This window comes from Denticeps clupeoides, chromosome 2 (genome assembly GCF_900700375.1).
Source record: "Denticeps clupeoides chromosome 2, fDenClu1.1, whole genome shotgun sequence".
NCBI classification, from domain to species: Eukaryota; Metazoa; Chordata; class Actinopteri; order Clupeiformes; family Denticipitidae; genus Denticeps; species Denticeps clupeoides.
In genome coordinates, this window is record NC_041708.1 from 1080560 (window position 1) to 1105709 (window position 25150).

Here is a 25150-nt window from a genome sequence, read left to right on the forward strand (position 1 = left end):
ACCCGGTCCGCGCGGGGACAGGACGGCTTAATCAGCGGCGCTCTTGACATTGATTTGACACGCGGCCACAACGACCCGGCGTTTCGGTAAAGGGTCGCTGTTTATCAGGACCAAGTGCGGCGCATTGTCATGGAAACGATTGTCGCACCGGAGCTTCCCGGCATCCTCTGAGGTCGGTATCGACTCGCCTTCACCACCGGATCCAACAGATGCTTCAAAACGGGGGGTTTCCACAGCTGTCATTAATAGTACATTCACGCTGGTAAAATACTTTCATTGCCGGGATTCGGTTTATTGATAACGCATGTAACTCCAGGGCATTAAAGTACCTTATAAACTCAGACAAAACAGCACAAATCTCCTTTATATGCTCGTATTACAGCGTGCTACATCTGTACTACAATATGGGATTTTAAAAATATGCACCGTTCCGTACGAGGATTTTATGCTGTAAATGTTCACCTCCTGCCAAAAAAAAAAGAAGAACTCCATCCATACAACACAAATACATCCATTTTTATTTCAGTGAAAATACAAAATGAGGTGCTATACAAGATATTTACATACATTTTGTACAAGATAAATCGACAACAGGATTGTCAAGAGATTTTTTTTTTTGTTTGTTTCCAGAAAAAGTTTTTCCGTTGGTAGATTACGCTCATGTTAGAAGTGGACTCTTGGTTATGGAGTTGTTAAGATAGCCCTGTGCTGATAAACAAGAACATCATTCTCACGCCGACATTCCGAAAAATTGGTAACTAAACGCCACTTTTTGCTGAAGTGGGACTGTAGGAACCCTTCTTTGGTGCTACCATAGCCTGGCACTTCCCTGGCACTGAGACCTCAGGTCCAGGGAACAATAATGACAAGATTAAACATAGCAATAAAATACTTGACATATGCAAGGAAACTGATGTACAGTAGTGTAGAATACATCTAATGGACCTGTGGTTACACGTAAGACTATACGGTCTTTGCATGTTCGCTTTTACACTGTAAACGTTCCACACTTTACATGCATGCAGCATACGGCGTGTAGAAAGATGAATGCAACGTTCATATTCTAATCGACTGGTTCATGAACGCTTCTCATTCAGTTGCAGATGTGGATGCACGAAGACGGAAACACGGAAAAATGACGTACGTTCATTCATCCGTGTCATTTTCACTGAACGTGCTCGTTCGCATTTTAACATGATAACTCTACATAGGCAACGGTTTACTAGAAGTAATAATAATGATAAAAAGACACGCGGACCTGAGGGCTTCCACTTGTCCTATTGGCTGTTGGAACTTTGAAGAACGAGACGAAGAACGAAGCTGTCCGAGTGCGATTGAGCTGCGCTGGGAGTCAACAGAAAAAAAGCGCCTTTACGACACCATGCCACCCCTGTGCCAGGCAGTGGATTTGACCAAAGAAGGATCCAGAGATGCCCACTTTACGCAATACGTGGCGACGTGTTTCAAAGCTCCCTTCCAGCAGCTCAATCCTACCAGGACGCTTCACCGCCGCAGTTTAGGGACATGATCCGGTGACCGGCCAGTGACATTTCTGCAAGCCAGCACCGATGCTGACCGTACTTCCCCTCGGTTAGTAAATAATCAAGTGTAATATTTTTTCTGTCTCATTTTTGACATTTTCTAATTAGGAGAGTGAAAATCTGACCATGTTTTTGGCCGTATTTACTCAAAATCATGCAAAGTTCAAGTGATGTATGATAGAACATAGTCCAAGATCAAATTTAGAATCATACTATTCATAACTATTCAAATTAGCAACATTCTGCTGCGCATTTATAGCGGACGGGTGAAATATTCTGTAGATCCAATCCGTAATGGCTAAGGCACAAACCGCACACACCTCGGGTGACCATCACTCTCCAAGAGTAGGTCCAGAAGTTAAGGTACACTAGAAGCGGATGAAATATTGTTAATGAAATATGTGGCTGTGTTTTAATACGATTGTCTGTACATTGAATGCATACGATATACAATACTTATACATATATTGAAGTTCGGATGCGAAGCATATCAGCATTCATCCTCCACCTCTCGGATGGGCGGGATCACGTTGCTCATGGATTTGTACTGATTGGCTTGATTGGCCGCGTGAGGGTTCAGCGGCTTGATCTGAATGTTCCTCGGAAATGCATTTTCCGGATCATCCGTAAACCACGTCTTTTCTGTCCAGGAGGGCAATTCACGATTCAGGAAAAGAATTAAGGGGGAAAGAAGGAAACATTTGTATGAGCCTCACGTTATTCATTATTAGACAAGGGGCTGAAAGGCATCTGTATCTTTGGAGAGGGTGAAACTTGATTTTCATATTTCAAACTTGAACACATAAAGAGGAAAAGTGGCCACCAGCCTTTTGCAAATCTGGTCCTCAAATCCAAACGTAATTTAATTTTCCCCGAAGCGCGGATTTTGGAGGCCACAACATGCATTTCTGTAATGACCCATGCAAATCCAGACAGTAAAGACATGATCCCGGTGGAGAAGTGAGGACTTTGAGGACCATGATCTGAGATCTTGTAGACATTAGAGGCGCTTGTCCCGCCACCATGCTCCTTCTGCCGCGCTGCAGTCATGCAAATTTCAGCATCTTCTAGAGATGTAACGATGCACCCATCTTGCGATTCTTTGCGACTCAATGGTGGAACTTTCCCGGAATGAGCTGCAGGTAAATTATCGCTGAATTTTTAATTTATTTATATAAGCTGTGCAAAATCTCAACCGGTTTTATATGAAAAACTTTCTGCCAATTCATGGTGCATCGTTATATCCATAGAGACTACTGGAGCTACAGATGACTGAAATGGCAATAAAACTACGTTTGTGACACGCATGCACAGCAGAGATGGTCCAGTGTGATGCGCCGGTGGAAGAAGCCGTAAGAGCAGCTTTGCTTTCAATCGAGAAACTGAAGCAGAGCACAGAGTGAAAGTTCAGCAACTCACTCCAAATCAAACCGTTCATGCAGAATCATTCGCTGTCGTACCTTGGGCCCGTCTATTCATCCTGGTTGCACTTAAGAAAGAGAAGTGGTCTTAATTAATTCGAGTGACAGGTGGAGTTTTGATCATATTTACAGGCATTTTATTAGAAACACCCACCCTACATTGTCTGAAATGCTGAATGTAGGGTGTGCAGGGTGGGTGTGCCAATAAAAATACAGGTTAGTGCAGTGGACTAATGACCATGCATCGGTGAAAGTATTTTTGCGCGGCCATGAGAAATAAAAATAATAAAAAAAAAAAAATAAAAAAAAAGACAATTAATTTTTTTTCCGAAACCATGTTGCTTTATTTGCTGATTCACTTTGGTTGTTTATTGTCTCCTTTTATTTAAAATGTCAGGAAATGAAACATGTACGTGTGAAAATAATACATGTACATGTAGATATATGTACAGAGGGAAAAAAATGCTGAAATATGAAGTTACCGTTTAATCCCCAGCATGCATCTGATATGGCCTTTGAAATACTGAAATCATTCAGAAAGTGGCGTGATGAGGGGGCAAACAGACAAGAGGAGAGGAGCGTCACTTACTGACCCGAGTCGCCACTTGGGCACCATCAGCGGGCGCTGGAGATGAATATCCGCGGCATTAGCACAGCTTCATAAACAATTTCAGTATTTTGAAGGGCAGAGCGTGCAGAACGTGCCGCCCGCAGAGCCGTAGTTCTACTTTCATTCACGTGCCAAGTTCATGCTTCGATGCAGAGGGGCGTCGGTGATGATTCGGAGGAGGTCCAGGAGACCTTATGGGCCAATTCACTGCCTGGTGCCGGCTCAACTTCACTCGCCTTTTGTGGATTTACATCAGGCAGAATGTAAAATCTATAAAGCTTCAGCACCACCTAGTGGTGCTTCCTAGAATGACACCGAATAATGCATTTTACTATAATACTTTGTTTTACTTTTATAAATTTGGATCTATGCAGACGATAATAAAGATTTTCTTCCCTGCAATACTGATTATTCAGACATTGTGGACATTGAAGTCCAACGCGAGGCTTTTGGTTGGAAGTGTAGCATTGAATAAAAAGGCACTTTTCCGCTGAAGCTGCAAATTGTCAGAGGGACAATTCCTGCCTGTAATCTGGAGGTTTTTGACGAAGCAGTGCGGTTTCTTTATTCCGCTCATAATTTGTGAAGTTTTTGGAACAGAAGGCCGTTTTTGTGAGCCCCAACCTTTGCTAATACAATCTCCCTTTCCGTATAATAACTTTTGTTTTGTGCTTGAGAATACACTCAGGCCACGCCCATGGAAAGGGGGGAGAACAGAAAAATAAAGTAAAACTTATCAAACAGGCTTTTTACAAATACCACGTAGTTATAAAGTACATTCCGAGAGCGTTGCTTCAGCCAGCTGCAGCGGCTGTCCAATGGGATGGCCCCGCGGCAGTCACGTGACATGCAGATGGCACATAGCTGTAGTGGGCGCGTGAGCGACATGCACGCACGCACTCGCGCGCTGTTCGTGTGCGTTACGGGGTTACGGGGGGGGGCGACAACGGACACAAGCGGGCGGAGGAGGAAGGGCCGGGAGTCGTGGGGCTAGAGCGGAACGTACTTCTGTCTGTCCCGAGGGTCCCTGCTCTTGCTGCGACTCTGGCGGTTGGAGGCGGGGATGGAGTGGGCGGAGGAGCTCTTTTTACTGGAGGAGTGGGAGGAGTGGGACAGGCTGGTCTGGCACTGGCCCGCGTTGTGGTCGAACTGCATCAGGCAGAAGATTAAGTCCGTGGGGACGAGCTCGAACTCGTAGGGGGGGTTCGTGATCACGTACCTGCAGGCACAAGGGAGCCACTTTATAAGTATACACACAGAACCCAGAACGGGGCGGAGCAGCTCTCACCGCTTGGTGCACTGACTGGGTGCGCCGAGATGTGCGTCCCTCAGGCGATAAATCCCAAAGCACAACATGTTGTACGTTTTCAGCGCCTTGCAGAACAAGTCGCCGTAGCAGCCGCCATCCTGGGAAACATTTGGCCGTGGGTTAGCAAAGGAAATGAATTCATTTCATTCATTTCTGTAATTCTTTTTGTCATTGTGGGCTGCCATGAAAGGTTCGTGAAAACTTCCCCCCGATTGCCTCATGGGACAGTACATGTGAGCATTTAGATGGTCAATATAAATGCTCACATATAGATGGTCCACCTAGTGGTCAAACGTGGCACTGCAATTTTCCTTGGCAGAAGTGATGCTATAAAATTCTCCAAATTCAAAATGATCTAGCTTGAGCCCTTGGCCCTCGTAGAAGGCTGCTTGCTACATGTGTTATAAGATAAGATGTTACCGTAGGAAGAGTGCTGAAGACGATGCTCACCCCCAGGTCGGCGAAGGGCCCGTCATTAAGCGCGAGCTGCGCTACGCGACAGCGGTCCCTGTTAGCGAGGGTCTGTGGGGTGCTGTAGCCTCCACGCAAGGCGTTCTCCTCCGCCAGGAGGCCCTCCAGCTCCGGCGTGGCTCCGCCCGTGACCAGCGTCCGGATCAGGGTGAGGATGTTGTCGTTGAAGTACGTCTGCAGGGGAAAGCGAGAACGTTCTATTCGCCCGGTAACCAGGCAGCAGAATCCAGTCTCTCCCCCTCCAGGGGTCAAGGGTCACGACATACGCCATTCTGGAGGTCTTCATATAATAAGACAGTCGTGATATGGAACAGTGTAAAGATTTCGAGCACCTTTCTTTATAATCTGTGAAAGGTTTCTTCTGGAACGGTGATGGACGGCCGATGTCTATTACGAGCCTTTACTTTTGTCTGCTGTGAAACGCTCTTGAAGGCGCCTTTGTTCTAACCTCAGTCAGACTGAAAGGTAGAAAGATGAAGTTGTCCTTCTGGGAAATAAAAGTCCCCCCGCTGTCCTTTTCTTCCGTTGCCCTTTTCCTTTTATACAGTTTCTGGCAACTCTGGCATGGTTTTATCATGAAATATCATGGAATTGCACACATCAACCAGATTTAATTAGAATAATGATAGTTAGGATTCCTTGATTAAAAAGCGCATTTATGCTCCCTGCTTTGTTTCTGTGGATTGTAGCGGGCGTGTTCGTTTCTGCATTTCTGGAGCATGGCAGCTATGAAGCATCTACAGAGATGAGCGGACGTGACTCTCACCGCGCTCATGAGGGAGTCCAGGACACTGACGGCGAAAGCCGTTCCGCAGGCGAACGGCTGGGTGAGGTACAGCTCGGTGTCCGGGTCGTCGTCGTCGTCCTGGTCCAGGAACTGAACGTTGGAGTCGTTGACTGCAGACGTGCACAAATTTACGGAAAAAAAAAAAAAAATTCATTCAGACCAAAATTGTCACCAACGTTCATAATAACAACGACAAACACGTATGTTAAAATAATTCATTTCAGACGATTAAATAAGCCACAAAAGCCACCGGCAAGCAGCCAAAATAATGAATAATAAAGTATAAGATTTTGGTCTGGAGTTAATTCGTGACTTTTTTTGTGCCAAGTATAGTCTCAATTAAAGCTAATTTCAATGAAAGAAAAAAAACAAGAATAAAGTCATGAATTTTCCGGCTGAAGGAGGCAAGGTCACAACCAGCAGCCATCCATCAACTCCAGTCCTGCAGACTCCATGCATGCATCGCAAAAAAAAAAAAACGCATCAGCAAGGTGCTTCATCACGAGGATTAAAGTACACGGATATCACCAATCTTCCATTTTCCTGCCTGTAAAATCTCTCCTTCGAATCACCTTACGTTTCCAGCGTCTTTCAGACGCACGTATCCAGGGGGACTTACGTAAGTGGTTTACATTTCCATCATTGAAATCCCTCGTTCGGTTCACTAGGACCTGATCTGTAGACACCGTTCGCATAACAACTCAGAACCAAGCATTTTTTTGGATTTTTTTCTTAAATATAGAAAGCGTACATAAAAGATGCTTCAGTCCGAATATTTTCTTATTTACGTTCTGCATCCTGAAAGATTTATGGATGCTATAGTGTAGCATTGCAGCTGCACCTGATGTACACTCCTTGTATTTTCTGCATATAAGATATTAAACCATATTGTGTATTGTTGTTAATCAAATTCCTTTTAATTCCTTTTGTTCGCTCACATACCTGGCCAATAAACACAATTCTGATCTATAAAAATTATTAAAGATCGTAAGAACCTCGGAACGATGGTGAAATAACCTGAAAATCTACCTGAATATCTATATTGCCCAGTTTTTTTGGTGTGTGTGTTATTCCCCCTTGTTCCCCTTGTTCATCTGAAGGAACAGAGGGGGGACGAGAGACAGCGGGACGTGAAGAGGATCAAGGCGCCGCAGCGAAGTGAGATGGATATAAAGTGGAGCTTTGGGAGAAGCGCCGGAGAACGTAAAAAGCGTGGCAGGAGGAGAGCAGCAGCACGGGGAAAATGGCCGGCGATCCTGTGCTTACCCAGTTCAGTTATCATTTGGATGTTGGTTCCACTGCTTTTGTCCTGACCCAGTGAGACCAGGGCCAGTGTTTTGGCTGGTTTGGCTAACGGGCGTGGCCAGCGTTGGGGAGAGAGGGTTAGGGAGTTTAGAGCGTTCAGGCGGTTGGAAGTGTAAGCTGCAGTTCCCGGCGAATATCAGGACGTACCCAGCTCGGTTATTATGGGGATGTTGGCCCCTGTTGTGATGGACGCCTGTCTCACCAGACCGTGGACCGGGCTGTTTTCTGGGGAAGACCGGTCCATACCCGGCGGTGTGAATCCTGGTAAAAACAAAAAGGGGAAAAGTCAAACCGGTCATTTGATTTACACACAGACTGAGACAGATTTACCCATGATTCACAGCTATAACCGCTGCTATATCAATACGTCTGGGTAGCGAATCGGTTTATTATATCTTATTATATTGCTTATTATAGTTAAAATATTTAATTTTTGCTCTATGACCATGTTTCACTTTTACGTGTTAAAATTTGTATTAAATGTTTAGAATGTTGATATATTTTTATTAGTGTAACTTTCCTTCACTTATCTCTGTAATAGTTTTAAATATTATAGCAACATTTAATCGTTATTAATTCTATGCAAAATGTGTGATCCATTAATTAATTTTTGAATCAGTTGACTGCCCTAATACTCATCCAGATACCGTACAGGCCAAAAGTGTGGACACCTTCTTATTCAACGTGTTTTCTTTATCTTCATGACCATTTACGTTGGTAGATTCTCACTGAAGGCATCAAAACTATGAATGAACACATGTGGAGTTCTGTACTTAACAAAAAGTGGAGACCTGACCTCCACAGTCACCGGACCTGAACCCAATCCAGATGGTTTGGAGTGAGCTGGACCCCAACAAGTGCTAAACACCTCTGGGAACTCCTTCAAGACTGTTGGAGAAGCATTTCAGGTGACGACCTCTTGAAGCTCATCGAGAGAATGCCAAGAGTGTGCAAAGCAGTAATCAGAGCAAAGAAACTAGAATATAAAACATGTTTTCACTTATTTCACCTTTTTTTGTTAAGTACAGAACTCCACATGTGTTCATTCATAGTTTTGATGCCTTCAGTGAGAATCTACCAACGTAAATGGTCGTGAAGATAAAAAAGACACGTTTTGGCCTGTACTGTATATTAATCCTGATCCTCCCGCCAGGACCCGCCCCCGCGCCGGGTACCTTGGGAGTTGGCCTGCAAGACCCCGATGCTGTCGTCAAACAGCATGGACTTGATGTTGAGCGACGCCAGGATGCACTCCTTGTCCTGCAGCGACGCGTCGTCAATGTTGTTCTGATTGGCTGACAGGATGACGCACATGTCACAGAGGTTGATGTTGACGGCCCTCAGGTCGGCGCGGCTCAGCGGCGTGCCCTTCGCAGCAAACACGTTACATTCATTCCCCGCCCCTCCGCCACTATACTCACGCGGCCAGTTTATTAGGTACAGTTGGACACACGTTCTCCAGGAATGTAAATGTTCTCATTAAAATGAAGCTGCAGGAACAGCGACGACCCTACAGAGAAGTGCTTATGGATATCAGAGATGAACAAAAATGATCAAAATAAAGAAAAGCCCCGGCCGAGAGAATTTGAAAGTTTCGGATCCCATCAGATTTAGAAAGACGCACTTCGGGTCAGAAGATACCAGAGTCTTTGAAGTGGATGTTATGGCCATGAACCTACCGGTAAGATGGAAATTTTGGGGAAATTATGCAATGTCTCCCATTCCCTCTTCAGATACTCCAGGGATCCCACAAATACGATGGGCTTCAGCTCGTGGTAGTGGAAGTTGCTGGCCCTCAACGGCATCACCAGGTTCCTCAGACCCACCAGAGCGGACTTGACGTCTCCGAAGATGCACACCACCACGTGTCCGCTGAGCACCGTCATGGCCGCCTCGCTCCTGGTCTTCAGCAGAAACACACAGCAACATGTCAAAACCAGAAACCACTGTCTTCCATTTAATTGTGTTTTTGTCTGACATGACATGAGAGCTGTGAGGACGTCAGGGTGGGGAACATCTGAGGAAACGTACCAGGATGACCTTCTCGATGTCTTTGGACGGGCACCAGTGAAACATGCCCGTGGAGTCGTACTTCTTCACATTATCATCCATGGTCTCCATCTGGTCGTGGCCGGGGATGAGTAACGGGTCGTGCCTTTAAAAGACGAGGTTCTGATGCATGAGCTGACAGTTGGTTAAACGCAAAAAAATACATTTTTTGCAATTAGTAAACACTGCAGCACAGCACACGGTGAAAAGTGTCCTCTGTATTTAACCATCACCCTTGGTGAGCAGTGGGCAGCCATGACAGGCGCCTGGGTAAGTGAAGTGAAGTGATTGTCACTTGTGATACACAGCAGCACAGCACACAGTGCACACAGTGAAATTTGTCCTCTGCATTTAACCCACCACCCTTGGTGAGCAGTGGGCAGCCATGACAGGCGCCTGGGTAAGTGAAGTGAAGTGATTGTCACTTGTGATACACAGCAGCACAGCACACAGTGCACACAGTGAAATTTGTCCTCTGCATTTAACCCACCACCCTTGGTGAGCAGTGTGTGGGGACGGTGCTTTGCTCAGTAGCACCTCAGTGGTACCTTGGCGGATCGGGATTCCAATTCCATTCCAGCACAGGAAAACTGCCAAGTCCCAAAACTTTTCCCGTCCAGATTCACACCACACGGTCAGTTTTTCTACTTTTTAAAAATTACTTCTTGTTGTTGTTTTTTGTCTGCATTAAACTCTATTTCTGTGTTGCACATTTTAATTATTTCTATCTTGTGTTTTTCTTTCATTGTGTATTATTCCATATTTGAAGAGCTCCTTTTGGTAAATGTGCCATATTTGAATTATTAAAACACAAAATAAGAATAAGTAAAAATACAACTTAATAATAATAATAATAATAAAAAAATAAAAAAAACAAACCACAAGGATCTGAACATTTTAAGTTTAACACAAATTTCTTCTTTTCTCATATACGACGCATCCACTCTCGCTGGACACTTCATTAGACCCGATTTAGCCTCGTTTTTCAGAATTCGTATATGAAGACAGGCTGGTAGTGGCCTAGTGGGTAACACACTAAGACCCAGAAGACCCAGGTTCTCCAGGCGTTCTGGATACGGATGTCAGATCACGGTCATGGATCATAGTCATCTAGGTGTAAAATATGGACTGAAGTGCACCCTGTACATCCAACCTAAAATATCGCATTTTCTGATCATCATATACGCAGTGACACGTCACACGTTCAGCTACGACCTGGCAGCATGAGTCTCGGAGAAGCTCGAGGGTCGGAATTTTAACAGAAGGATCTGAGTGGCATTAGAGATGAAAAGCGTGTGTGTGCCCGCGCTCGCATGGCATTTAAAAGCTGGAACAGGCGTCTGCTGTAAATATTTCAGCCGACGCCCAGTCACGTTTGCTCTCCAATCGGACTGGCGTTAATGTTTCAGCCGAGACCAGGGGTCCCCCAGCAGGGACCGGCGCACTTTGTCTACAGGCCTTTTCCATTTGGCCCGGAACGGACGGAACGCGGGCGTACGGGAGGGGAGCGTTCCGCGTTCCTGCCGCTGGCGGGGAAGAGCCGCATCCCTCAGGCTTAGACAAGAGAGACGGGAGGATATGCGCCTCGGAGGGAGCCTGGGGCTACGGCCCCGGCCCTTTCTCCTCCCGAGCTCATCCTGCACATGAAAATGACCCAGATTTGCACATCAAATACAAACCAAGAAGAGAGGGAGCAGCATTAAAAATGTCAGTAATGCTGGAATATAATATACTGCACTTTGTCTCACCACAACCACGATCGCAAAGCACCTCCATTCATATTCGTCAGACAAACAGTGACAAAGGTGCATTTTGGAGTATTTAAAAAGAATATTATTATAGTATTACGGTGTGGTTCAAATCACTGCTAAAATAATGCCTGGAGTCAAATTATTGTCACAGCGTGTCTTTATATATTAGATTTATATATGATCACAGATGCAACAATGGTTAAAAATGTAGACGCCAGGGTGGTCAAACAGGAGCCGAACGCAGCGCCATGCGCTCATCAGAAGCAATTTAATAACAGAAACAACATAATAATGACATGAACTAATAAACTTCTGGACGGTGTGGAATTATCTCAATCGTCCAGTACACGATCGTCGAGAATTATTAAATTGAAACCCGAGTTTATACATCATTAAAGATAATGTTTTATCTATTTATTTACATCAGTTCTGAGGACGCCTTTGAACTTACATTAGTTTGCAAAACGGCGCCCTATATGGGAACACCGCACGTCAGGGTGCGGAATGTTTCATTACGTTCATCACCGTGACGTGGCCCGACGAGACAAGCTGCCTCCTGGTTGGTCAGCTGGTGCCGTGGTGATTTCACGGGGGCGGAGGTCACCCGATACCAACCCCGGCAGCCATCGCTGTATAAACAGCCCCATACCGCCGCACCGCTTTGAAGGGCCTGATAAAGGGGGAATGATCTGAGTACAGCCACCCAGGGCTGTCATGTCACCACGGCGGTTCGAGGCCAAGCCAACCCGGCTGCTCCGGCGCTTTGAACATTTCCAGCAGTCATGCGAGCTGACAAAGGCGTGCTTTTCAAAAACCCACATCCAATCTGTTGGTCATTACTTATTTACGAGAGCCTTCGGGCTCGCGGCCCTCTGAAAGCCGTGTTTGATATGGTACACCAGAACGTGTTTTCTTCTGCTTGTAGAAACAAAGTGTCCCTACGGCTACGTGAACCAATCCTGCGCCACCGTTCATCGGCTTATTAGGACAGGAATTCGAGGAGTTCACGTCCTGAAAATAATCCCAGGAATTTTACAGCCACAGAGCATGCAAGACAAAACACTAATACGGTGTTTACTTTCGCATTAATATTTTTTTGCATTATTTGCATTTGAGAAGAATTGCAATGTGCGCGTCACAGTGTTGCCAGATACCTGAAATCGCAGTGGCGGCCTAGAGGATAAGGAAACGAACCAGAAGCGAACACGTTTAACACAATACCGCTCACAAATCTGCTGAAACGACGTGCCGCCGCTACTCAACGCATCTCGGGATCCTCTGGGCCTATTCTACATTTTTCAGAAGCTAATTCGAGAACAGCCAATCTGGCAACTCTGTAAAGTTGTTATACAACTCCGTCTTTACTTGAATTAAGTCATTTTTACAAAAGTAAAGTGTGGAGTTATAATTGTAACAAGTCTATCCTAAAATAATTACTATTATTATTATTAAGACATTATAACTTTGACTCAATAGAAATAGAGCACAGATACAGAAATACAAATACAGCTAAATGCAGGCAGTGGAATCTTTGTAAATTCTCAATAGATAAAGCCATAAAATATTTATTGCTTTTCTTTTTCTTTCCTTTTTTTAGCAGCAGGGCTCCCACGTGGAGCGAAGACAACTGCAGATTTCATTCATTCTTTCACAAGTACAAGCTCCCGTTCAGCCGCTTACATGCGTATCAGTGGCGACCTAGCAGTTAAGGACGTGGCCCCGTAATCAGGAGGTTCGAATCCCGATCCGCCAAGGTGCCACTGAGCAAAGTCACCGTCCCCACACACTGCTCCCCGGGCGCCTGTCGTGGTGCCCACTGCTCACTCAGGGTGATGGTTAAATACAGAGGACAAAGTTCACTGTGTGCACTGTGCTGCTGTGTATCACAATGACAATCACTTCACTTTCTTTTACTTTCCTTGAACCCCGAAGAGCTCCTTACCAGCGGCGGACATGCAGGGCCACGTTTTCATGGCGCAATATGAGTCGCAGCGCATGAGGAGCAACACTTTACTGGTAACAACAGTACGTAAATAAAAAGCGGCTTTAAAGTTGACGACATGTCCATATTTTAATAATGATATTTCCTCATTCTGACTGTGAGTTGTCTGAATTGGATAATTTACAGTCCGCACACATACGTACGTACCGGATCATTTTGGGCGAGCAGTTGGGCGAGTTCCTCATGCCGCCGTTCCGTTGCTTTTTTTTGGGCGAGAGGGCCGACTGCTGCTCCTCCTCGACTGCAGGACGCAATGAGAGTCGGACATCACCAGGTCATACAGGGCCACGCACACACAGATTCAGTGAGAAGATGAGGAGGAACAGAGGGACCGTGTCCCCATGGGGATGGAGAGGGACAAACAAAAAGCACGCAAAATCACACAAATTCAGACCACAATCTGGAAAAATTGCTGGGTTAACACTGCAGTGCTCTGATTGGTTAGTCGCCACGTGGCCACGCCTCATGCTGAGTGAGTCAGGGTCACGCCCTCTTACTCTGCCTGTGATTCGCCAGCGTGCTGCTGCGTGGAGAGGGGCGGTATCTGTACTTGAGGGGCAGGCTGTGCGCCCTCTGCAGGTGGCCAGCGTCCACGCCCGCTCCCGTGGCCCCGCCCGCCACCTCCGGCACGTGGCTGGGTTTGCTAGCCCTGGGGAGGGTGAGGGGCAGGACCGACGGGGCGGCGGCCAATGGCAGGCTTCCCTTTCGGTTATTGACTAACGGCACGCCGCCGCGCTCCAGACCACTGGGGGGCGCTATCTGAACTGGGCCGGGGCTGAGATTTACAGGCTGGTTTTGGTGAGCTGCTCTTTTTATCACTTCATCCTTCACTGGCATATAAAGAAAACATTTTTTAAAACATCATCAGACCTGTGGATTGAGTCAGAATTATTAAAAAACGTTTTAAAGTAAAAAAAATTAAAACATTAAATTTAAATGACCTAAGATGCTGCAGTTCACTAATTTAAAATGTATTAAGAGCACAAAGCCTATAATCGCTGGTGTGTTCTCATCTACTCTGAGTTGTTAAACCCTGTTCCCATAATGTGTCACAAATTAAAATACTATTCAAGATGTAAAAAATACAAATATAAATTATATATATATATATATATATATACATATAATAGATCCCAGCTCATTGGATTGGATTAGAACATCAATACAGTGCAGTGATGGCTTAGGATTTTTTGGAAGGAAATGTAAGGTGAACAGCGCCCGCTGGTGGTCAAGAGTCAATCCAACAGGAGTCTCCAGAAGTAACGACTTACAATTAACATTATTTCATTATCAATACATTTTATATATACATATATTGTTACTAATGTTTCATTTACTTTGCATGTCTCTCAGGCGGCTCTGAGCTCAATAATTTAATTTCAGATAAGATTTCTCATATTTCATGTGACACATATAGCACACTTGCGCCCCCTACTGGTGAAAATCTCACATTTACACACACACACACACACACAAACACAAAAAAAAAATTATTACACACACATTATTTAGGGACACAAAATGAAAGCTTCTGTAGAAGAGCAGTGGAAGCACACCGGGGATGAGAAGATGGGAACAACAGGGAAAACATGTCAAATGAAGCCACAAGAACAAATAAAGCAGGGAAGGGATAAAGAAAAAGGGTAAAACTTACTTGATTTGATATATCCGTTATAGTTACTCTTAGCTGAGAAAAAGGCAAAGACAAGGTCCGGTTACGGGGCGGGGCGGAGAAACGAAAAGAGTGGTGAACGGGCAGGATGAACTGAAATACTGATCCTGGATCAGGGCGCTGGCATTGAACCAAAAACACTGACACGGTTCTGATCGATACAAATTATTTTTGAGCAAAAGGTTTTATGCAAATGAGAAGCATAACTTAAGAATGATGATTGAAGGCAGCATGGGAAGGAGAGCACCGTTTTTTGATCTGTTTGTTTATAGGGAATTAGCCTGAGATCATTTAATATTCATCTTTATTATTCCATGAATCGTTGATGCTTGTTACCCCCCCTGCACCAGCCGCAGCTCTGCACTCTCTGAAGCCGCACTGAATTCTGGGTATTCTCCTTCGTCTGTGTACGCATGTTGCTCGCCTGTCAGTAAGGTCAACAATCCTTCAAAAAAATGGCGATATTTGGTGCTCTACACCCGGGTCTAAATTTCCCACCATGCATCTCACCTCATCGTACCCAACAAATACCCCTTTTTTCACGGATCTACGATCCGTTAATTTGCACAAGCAGCTCAGACAAGAAAAGGCGAGATTTCCATCTGCAGGACTGCTTCAGATCCTCCAGACCAGTTGCTGTGAAGGGTCAGAGGTCAGAGGTCATGCACACAACAGCACGGCACATGCAGTGGCGGAGAGGGCGGAGCCGTGCTGCAGACCGTCTGTCTTACTACACACACTGACCCCACACTGACCCCATATATGAAAAGTATAAAAAAAGAACGATGCTTTAGCTTATAACATGTTATGGAACTGGGGGACATGCTGATTCCCCAGATTATTCATATTTAGGCAGGCAGTGGCATGAATGGCGTGTGCAGGACACCTACTGGTAGACTTCAGGAACCGCAGCACATTCATCTAATGACTTGTGATTATGTGATTGGGTATTATTTTAAATCCGATTTTTTTTTTTTTAATGCTTCACCGTCGGGTGGTAATACGTGTATAAAGAGCCAAGAGCAGCGGGACGATGAGTTATGCCGGGGAGGCAAGTTCCACACGAGCACATGCAACACATTCCGGGCGGAATTTCATTCTAGGGGCCAAAAGGAACCATTTTTACTCACAATAGATCACTATGCAGGCAGCAGGAGGAGGGAATACGTTCACAGGATATCAAATAAAGTATTTCACATCAAGCACCTTATCATTTCCACAAAGCTGTGAGTGGGAAACGCCCGGGGAGGGAAGGTTAGTACAATCAGTGTAATATTACTGCCTGGAATTGGCCACTTACATCCAGATTAGGGCGCATTACACACAGGGCGCTAAATGAATGCCTCGGGGAGATTCATCGGCACCAAATACTGTGAATGCTTGTCTAATTTAAAATCTTATATTACATTTTACAGATTAACAGGGCAATATAAAGCAGAAGTCTCACTTCGTTTGCAGCCACATTTTTTGATCCTTTTCGGGTCGGTGATGTCATCGTGGCACGCCTTGCAGTAGTAAAGTGCCCTGGTGAGGAAAGTTCATGTGCAAAAGACAAGAAATGTGTTTCGTCCTCTTCGTAAATGCACGTGTGTGCGACAGGGTCAACAATAATCTAGACCTTTGGTTATGGAAATGTGGCACCAGACTGCTTGACCGCACCATTGGCAGTCAGAAAACTGTCATGACCGTTGCACTCTACCTCTTGACTTCTTTGGCGTCGCTGGCTATGAAAAATCCCAGCGTCCCCTCCTGCATCTTGACGTGGTTCCCGGGGTTGATGAGGGTGCTGGACACGGGAACATATGAACGTTCTAAAAACCTGAAGTCTGGCAGATGTTCTACTGGAGCTTTGTGGAAAGTATCTCACCTGCTTTCTCTTTGATCGGATTTGTATTCGATGGCGATCAGCAGGAGCTTCAGCTTCACATAGCAGAGTCTTTAATAAATAAAAACACCCATCATGCATCTGTGAACATCATGCACGCTCGGTGAAGGCTGAGAAGAGTGTGTACTTACTCACAGACCGCAGGGAAGGACAAACCCACAAAGGCACTGGACAGGTACTCCGTGTACATCTCATTGGCCACGCCCTCCAGGTAATACTTCTGCCACGTGTCCTCTTCAATCTAAAGCCGGTTGGCACAGATTTCGACCAATCAGCACACAGTAACCGGGTCAGGGGGAATTTTAAATTTCTGTTTCCTGAGCACCTTGATGTAGGACCTCATGGAGAACAGGTTGGCCAGCATGGTGGAGAGACCCTGAGCCAGACAGCTCTGGGCTATGAAGCCCAGCTTCAGCTCGGCCAGGCAGATGGCATCATCTCCTTCTTTCCAGTTCCAGCTTGGGATGTTCAGAAGATGGGCCTGTTTTTTTTTTTTTTTTTTTTTTTTTTTTTTGGGGGGGGGGAACCACTCCATTAAAACAGACCTTCTGGCGTTGGGTCAATGTGGTTTTGTAATTACATTACACACTCTGTAATTAACACGAAAAACTGCCACATTATTATGATTTATTTGAAAATGTTTTCATGGATGAATGTGAAAAATGTGAATTCTGTGCCGATACCGATGTTTAAAATAATGCAGCGGCATAAACCAAACTTTTGTTTGGTTAGTTGGTGAGTTTTTTTCACGCACTATTTAAAAATCAAAGTAACCAAACTTTTTATTCTTAATAAAGTTCAAACATAAAGACTGATGACGACTAGTGGAGTCGAAGAAGTTAACATCACCTTGTTGTGGTACTGCAGCATCTGTGTGATGATTCGGATCTTTGGGTGATAATTCTTTATGGAGATCACTCTGCACACACAGAAACGACGTTCCAACAGCATCCCTGTACATAATTGCACTGTGTCGGTCGGGCTCGGCGTTCATCGTACCGCATGATGTTGGAGGCGTCCTCGGCGTCTGGATCTGCACAGTACTTATTGGCCAGGATTAAGCAGGCGTCCGCGGACTCGATCTGCACCGGAAGAAACCAGGTTTCAGACGAGAGCCTCTGCGGACCAGTCCAGAAGAACAAATCTGTGAATGAGGTACCTTCACTCTCGCCAGGTCATGAGGGTTGAGGACCGAACCCTGGTAGAACTCCACCTGCGTGAAGTGGCGTTTGAATAAGGCTTCCAGCTCAAGATTAGGGGAAATACTGCAAGAGAAGGTCGCGCATGTCAGAGAATTCCCAACACTTCCCGGAATTCCGGGAATCCCACATGCTGCTCTACTTACTTATGGAGAAAAACGATTTCTACATTGACATCGTCCCTGTCCTTGTGTAGGAAGTCTTTGAGGAAGTTGGAGACGCTTTCGAGCGTTATGTGTCCACAGACTACGATGTGCCTTTTCAGATTTGGTGATGGGAATTAAAAAAATAAAAAATAAATGAAAAGAACAGTAAAAGCAGACCATGATTTCAAGAAAAGGCCTGAAATTAAAGTTCATTTGGGCAGCAGGGGAGAGTCGAAATCAATCAGCCACATTTTTTCACAATCGCAGGAATCACCGTTCTAAGCTAAGTTGAAGCCTCAAAAGCCACAAATATACGAACATACATATATATATATATATATATATGTTGCTTGATGTGCCTGATATTCTCCTCTGGATATGATTTAATAACCCTGTTCATATTCATACTACAGGTTGGTAGAATCCTCCAGCGTGCCGTGCTTCTACTACTACTCATGAAATAATGATATCGAGGGCTGAGAACCATATGGCCAAGAGAGCAAAAATGTAAAAAAAAAAAGATAACCACACACACGGATAATAGTATACACAGGAATTTTATAAAAAATAAAATTCGACAAGTGTCACAAGTGTTATTTAACTTCCACATTAAGCATTTATTCACATTTGATCAGGAACTTCCATCTGATATTTATATCCTCAGTCATAGTTCTCACCCCTCGATATAAACCTGGCCCCTCAGACGCTCTCTCATTGCAAAGATGTAATTTTTACATCCACACGAGTTGCAGATTTCATAAAACCCACCATATTAATTCAATTTAATTTAGAAATCTCTAACAAAAGTCTGTAAAATCGCAGGTTTTGGGCTGAGTGAAGATCTCCAGTTCAACCGAAATTATAAATGATGTTACATCATAGTTATCTCCGACTGATCTGATTGGCTGAGAGTATTTTCTGAATCTATTTTCTTCAATGCCATTCGTATTTTTACCTTCTTTCTGTTATCAGTGCTAAAGGATCATTTTATTTTTGGGTCATTAGATACATATCTATCAAGCTAAAATATTCACAACATCATGCACATCAAGTATGTGGCTGAGAAAAAAAATAAACTTGCAACATGCAACGTTCAGCAAGCAAGCCAAGAGATAATTGGGGGGGATTTTTAGACCGAGGCTCTGACTGAAGATCTGGCGATGAATATGAATATGAACATGAAGCAGCGGAGATGCAGGAAACAGCGAACTTTCATTGCGGCGATCATGCCGATGAATGAATTGAAATAGCTTTATTCTAAACTGGGTTAAAATAAAGCAAAATGTGACTGATTGGCCAAAATAAATCAGTGAGACATGAACATTATAAATCTGAAAGCAATGATTGTCGACAGCGAGCATTGCAGCAACACCAGTACAATGTGTTTGATGGCCAGTGTCTCCAGTCAAATTCTGAAATTCTGAGATCACAGATCTCGTCTGCGAGCTCAGATGATCCATAATTGCACACACGTTCTTTTTTTTTGTCACTTTGGAAACAATCGCTTTGCTTTGTCAGATCATTTGGACTTACTTTCTGCCTCGTGTCGAGTTATAAGTCCCCCCGTATTTCTTCCGATTGAGGATGAGCGCAGCGATTTCTGGCACGTAGCGAGCAAACATGGCCTACACGCGTGGGACAGAGAGACAACAGCATGCAGAAAGGGCTCGACTGCGGCCGGCTGGGGGGGCGGCACGCCTCCCCGCTTTAATACTTACTTTCTCCCATTAACCGCACTATAGGAACCACCATATTTCTTGCGGTTTCCTATTAACTCTATGATTTCAGGGACGTAGCTGGCAAACATGGCCTGAGGAGAAGAGGAGGAGACAGAAGAAGAGACTAAAAAAAAAAAAAAAAAAAAAAAAAAAAAAGACAAGAAAAAGAAGACCAGGGCTTCATTGAGGAGGAGAGAGGGGGGGGGGGGGGGGGGGGGGGGGGGGGGAGAAATGTCTACAGTACCAGAGAAAGAAAAAAAAAGTTTTGTTGGACTGAACCGTCGGAATGTTTGCTTGCTCAAAAGGGAAATGACGAAGAATAAAAAAAATTGCAAATGCATTGTCAAAAATGCATTCCAAAGGTTAGGGGTTCAAAAAATGTACGAAAAGCATTTTCTCAAAAAAATAAAAGCACAGTTGACTTTGTGGTGTCACACTGTGGTGAAAAAAAAAGATTAGTTAATTAATAAAAATTGACATGCAAGGATATCAGCTGAAAAGTAAAATAACCCAAGTGCCATGTTTAGTCCAACAAACTCTATGCCAGGTTGATCCAGATAATCCTGCCTGACAGTCGGCCATTTTTGTTCCCTTTAGTCGAGAGCTAAAGACTTTGACCCCCATTTCCAAAGTGCTACAACAGATGGGGCGCGTGGGGCGTGTTCACTAACGTCACGTCAGATCTGCTTTCAAGGTTTACAGAAATAAGCAGAACTGACCGCTTGCTGGCCATTTTTGTTGGTGTCTATTTATTTCTGACACACAGACGCTTTAATGACGATTTTATAAAGTTGGCCAAATTCCTCATTCTGGACCCCCTACTATCAATTTGTCACGTCCGCAAAGTACATTACACAGCGTTGCCAGATATGCACTTATTTCAAACGAGTGATAAATATTTCATGAAAATGTGGCCTTTTTGGTCTGATTTGTCGAATTTGCCTCAATCATCTGACCGCAGCTGACACAGACTGGACCATGTGACACCAACCAGTCCCTGAGTTTGTTGAAAATGGGGAGAGGTGGTGCAGGGTGGGGTCCTGAAATCGCAGAATGAGTAACTAAAACGGCTTCATACTCAAAATCAGCCTTCACCGGCTCTTTGGCACCGGAGGGGGGGAAAAAACGTGAGATGTGCGACGCCACCTTTCATCCCAGTGTGATGATGTACTGGTTCCTGGTGTGGTTAATGGGTGATAAAGGGAGGTGCAGAAGAGCACTGGTGATCAGTGATTTAGTGATGATACTAACAAACACATTACTTCAAGTATAATTACGAGGCAAATTGACTTTCAATTATGAACAAATGGTACAATATAATGAATAAATGGCTCGTTGCTGATATAATATGCTGGAAGAGTTTAAATGCAGAAGAGTCTAAATGTGGCATTTTCTGGGGTCAGGGGTCAGGGAAGCATTTTATATCCAGCAAGGAGACATTTCGAAAACTATTTGACTTCTACACACTATGTGGGGGTCTGGCCGTTGGTTGGGGTTGGAGAAAGTATAAAAACAGATGTCACGCAATGATGGAGGACAACAATGGCAATAAAGGACAATAAAACTTTTGTTTCTGATTTTTACCAATCCCCCGAGGATGAAGAAGACCATGAAAAGGCGGCCCAGGGTGGTTTTCGCACAGACGTCTCCATAGCCCACGGTGGACATGGTCACCATCAGCAAATACACACATTCCCAGTAGGAGAGCAGTTGGGAATTTTGAAAATTTTCCCAGGGGTCCCCTGAGTTCTCCACCTGAAATGCATGTTACATATTTCATAAATCTTGACATATTACTATCATAAAAATAAGTGGTTCCTATAGTAAAAACAGTATCCTACAAAGGACGTTTTTTTTTTTTTATAGTTTCTCACTCGAATGAAGAACATACCAGGTGGATGAAGCCAGCCGCAGTCAGCCATGTGCTTATGAAGATGGAGCACAGGTTCACCAACTTTATGGAATTGCTGTTCAAAAAAAAAGTTTTTCGGAAGGTTTAATGAAATGTTCTAGGTGTCTTGTAGGTATACCTACAAAAAAGTGTCCAGGGTGTATTGGGTGGCTGGTGTAGTAAAGAACACCTTTAGAGGAGATTTTCAGACTCATAAACCAATCAAAATGACCTTGACGAGGCCAAAATATTAAAACCATTTAAATCAAGTTACATAGTGATGTTGGAAACACGATTTTAAAAAATTGGTTAAGGGTGAAGATATGAGCAACTTTGATGAGGACTAACATGAAGATGAGCCCACAGCACACCTTCAGAGGTGGTTTTAATGTAGTGCCTGGCTCTGTCTTATTTCAATGCCTCGTTTGGATATGGGTTAGTCCAACAGTAATGGGCTCCGACTCTGCCCTCACCTCCAGAGCGAACGGAGAGATGGAGAGAGATTATTCTGAAACGTTCGGCTGGGCTATAAGCTTTTTCCTGACATCTGTACAAAAAGATTTAATTCCGCCCACTGTGGACATGTGGGACGGGGGGGAAGGGGGGAGCCAGATTGCTTCAAAAGTCACAGAGAACATTCTAATTTCACTCTAGCATTACAATGCGCCAATTGCAATTAGAAACCAAGATCGTACAGCGTAATGAAACGTTGTGTTGAACAGCATCTCCATTCATATTTTCAACAAGCAGATGCCTTTAACGTCCAATAGTCTGCAAAGAACAGGTCAACGTCACGGCGCACGTACTTACCTCGTCTTCAAAATATTCAAGAACTGTAAAATCTCGGAGAACTGGATGAGTCTTAAGGCCCGAAGGAACCGTAACCCTGCATGGAGGACCGAGAGACAGAGGGAGAGGCGGGGTTAAAAAAAAAGGCCCACGCGCCTGCAGCGGCGCCCACACTCGTACCTTTAAAACCCTTGTCCATTTTGGAAAGTGTGAACGATTTCACAAGTTCCCACAACCGACGCGCCAAGCCCATCGAAACGTCGGTGCCTTTATGAGACCCGGCGAGCCGAGCGGCCGCGGATGAAAACCTGGATTAGAACCGGAGCAGGTGGGGGAACTCTGACGGATTTTACCAAAAAACATTGCGTCAGACCTCCAACGCCAATAAAGCTGCCGATTAGAAGTGGAAATTATTCAAATATAAACAGCAACCGAATAAAACAAAAAAAACGTCAAACTTCATTCATACAAATAATTAAAAAATCTATGAAGTATTTTTTTATAAAATTGTAGTTTTCAGCATATAACATTTTTTATTTTTTTTACAGTGTCCTAACTTTATTTTAAAATAAACATGAGAATATTCACAGACCCAGACGTTCGTAAAGAAGCGCCAGTCGGTTTTAGATGCGTTACGCAACACGACGTGACGAGGGACGAGCAGCCGTTTCGCTGTCACGCCACCTAAAGTGACCTCTACCCTGAACTTTACACCGTTTATCCAATCCTGGCAACGAGGTGGGGGGGGGGGATGAGAACGGTCTCCGCCCTTACCCCAGTACGAGACGAGGTGGAGGCAGGCGGCCAGCGTGGCGTGGAGACCGCCGTGCTCGTCCTCCTCGGCCCCGTGGCCGGTCTTCACCCGGTAGCCGTTGTGGAAGAGGTCGGCGCAGGACTTCTTCCGCCTGCGGGCGTCCAGGATCACGCCTTGGTGCGCGGCCCCGTCCGGGCCCCTGTACACCAGCATCTTAGTCGGGATCATGGCAGCAGGACTTTTAGATCTTCTTCCTGCTTCTTAGTCCTGGTGGTTAAAAGTCCGGTTGTGCCACCTTCTTCCCATCGCTTCCAACCCAGATCATCAGAACCAGAAGCAGAGCCAGCCGGTGGACAAGAAGAAGCCGGGACGTGAGGGTCCGGGGGGACGTCGTGATCATATTGCAGTTATGATCATTCATGTAGTGAAGGATTTAATACCAGCCCTTGTCCATCAGGATATTACAACATAAGCTTCTTTATGCTTCGCCCGAGAAACGGCCTGGACCAACAAACATCTCGTCTGGATCTGCAGACGTCCACATCGGGCTCTCTCTCTCTCTCTCTCTCTCTCTCTGTGTAATCTGTGATGGAGGGAAGCTCCTTGTATCTGGACAGGGTCCTCAAAAGACCTCGAGATCATTCAGATCTCCTCTGGGAAAATCTAATCCCGATTTAATCACTGCAGTAACGGAGCGCAGAACCGCCCCGTGATCCCGGCATAATCCCACCAAGAGAAGAATGAAATGACAAAAAAAAACGGTCGCTACGTTCAAAAGCGGCAGGATTAATGGGAGAGATGAAAACTATTTTAAAAAGTTCAATTTGGACAGCATGATATGTCATGAAGGCTCTCCGTCATTCTTCGACAATGGATCCTGCTCCCCCAAAAACACGGCTTCGTTACCTTTTAGCGCGTTTCAGATGTATGTTACGTCGTCTAGTCATTCTACTGACAAATATGAACATATTACAACATGCATGCAGCCTGTACAACTGTATTTATCGAACGATCAGCTGATGAAAATGACTTTCCGGTTCCGAAATGTGACAATTCTGTCCTGAAAAATACGGAATCTTCTTACATTAAATAGGATATTATTTATTATTGGGGATGTCCTACACAGGAAACACCTACTAAATTAATTCATGTTGCTTCATAAATTGAACAATTAATTATGAACCAGTTATTGTGCATTCAAATACAGACATGCAGTGGTCAGCGAAAGGACCCCGTCCCCTCCACCAGTCACTAACAGGATTGTTTGACCAATTTCAGCTGCTGAGGATGGACCGGCCCCCATCTGTCCAGGCGTCTGTTCGCCCGTATGGGTAAGTAACGTATTAAAAGGCCTTATGTACATACAATACATAATATTCATATTATAAACGCTCCTGCTTTTAAATGCTTACTTTTGTCCTTTAAATTGAATACATTAGCAGACACTGACTGCTAATGTATTTAAGCCTCCATTACATAGACTTCTGCTCTTCTGCTCTTCATGGGGTTTTAAACACAGAGACGAGGGACACAGCCAGCAACGGGCAACAGGAATAACTACTATTCTGATATTCCTGAGATTACGCTGATAAAAATATCAAGGGACCGAATGGTATTAAGTGTGGCCTAGTGGGTAGGACACCCGTCTATGAACCAGAAGGCCCAGGTTCGAACCCCACTTACTACCATTGACGTCTGGTATTTGCTGTAAATGTAAAAATGTGAACCTGGGTCTTTTGTTTCATAGGTGAGTGTGTTATTCACAATCCATTAATACCACCCAATACATGCTGTAAAGTACAAAAGTACAACAACATTTATTTCTTAAATAGCCCAAAGTCACATACGGA

General features: G+C 44.6%; 1 protein-coding gene across 12 annotated transcripts in view; it reads right to left on the reverse strand.

Annotated features, from left to right (window-relative positions):
- Nucleotides 1-1051: 1051 nt before the first annotated feature.
- The window catches only part of LOC114777430 (calcium-activated potassium channel subunit alpha-1-like), a 46541-nt gene continuing 22442 nt past the window's right edge, over nucleotides 1052-25150 (reverse strand). For 2 of the 12 annotated variants that reach the window (XM_028966982.1, XM_028966980.1), the window contains exons 6-32: nucleotides 22568-22643; nucleotides 21758-21833; nucleotides 21451-21621; nucleotides 19682-19773; nucleotides 18149-18259; nucleotides 17963-18068; nucleotides 17803-17885; nucleotides 17653-17722; nucleotides 17129-17284; nucleotides 16935-17044; nucleotides 16786-16854; nucleotides 16618-16704; nucleotides 16366-16442; nucleotides 16049-16057; nucleotides 14901-14933; nucleotides 13394-13487; nucleotides 9476-9599; nucleotides 9124-9348; nucleotides 8620-8812; nucleotides 7592-7705; nucleotides 7406-7489; nucleotides 6119-6249; nucleotides 5332-5526; nucleotides 4861-4979; nucleotides 4579-4791; nucleotides 3002-3030; nucleotides 1052-2183 (exon numbers count right to left, since the gene is read on the reverse strand). In XM_028966982.1, coding sequence (XP_028822815.1) covers nucleotides 2032-2183; nucleotides 3002-3030; nucleotides 4579-4791; nucleotides 4861-4979; nucleotides 5332-5526; nucleotides 6119-6249; nucleotides 7406-7489; nucleotides 7592-7705; nucleotides 8620-8812; nucleotides 9124-9348; nucleotides 9476-9599; nucleotides 13394-13487; nucleotides 14901-14933; nucleotides 16049-16057; nucleotides 16366-16442; nucleotides 16618-16704; nucleotides 16786-16854; nucleotides 16935-17044; nucleotides 17129-17284; nucleotides 17653-17722; nucleotides 17803-17885; nucleotides 17963-18068; nucleotides 18149-18259; nucleotides 19682-19773; nucleotides 21451-21621; nucleotides 21758-21833; nucleotides 22568-22643 — 2999 coding nt within the window. In that variant the 3' untranslated portion in view covers nucleotides 1052-2031. Of the gene's footprint in view, nucleotides 2184-3001; nucleotides 3031-4578; nucleotides 4792-4860; nucleotides 4980-5331; nucleotides 5527-6118; nucleotides 6250-7405; nucleotides 7490-7591; nucleotides 7706-8619; nucleotides 8813-9123; nucleotides 9349-9475; nucleotides 9600-13393; nucleotides 13488-14900; nucleotides 14934-16048; nucleotides 16058-16365; nucleotides 16443-16617; nucleotides 16705-16785; nucleotides 16855-16934; nucleotides 17045-17128; nucleotides 17285-17652; nucleotides 17723-17802; nucleotides 17886-17962; nucleotides 18069-18148; nucleotides 18260-19681; nucleotides 19774-19866; nucleotides 19959-21450; nucleotides 21622-21757; nucleotides 21834-22567; nucleotides 22644-22726; nucleotides 22924-23320; nucleotides 23940-25150 lie in introns of those variants that run through there. The other 10 variants (XM_028966981.1, XM_028966979.1, XM_028966989.1 and 7 more) reach the window with 8 other exon arrangements.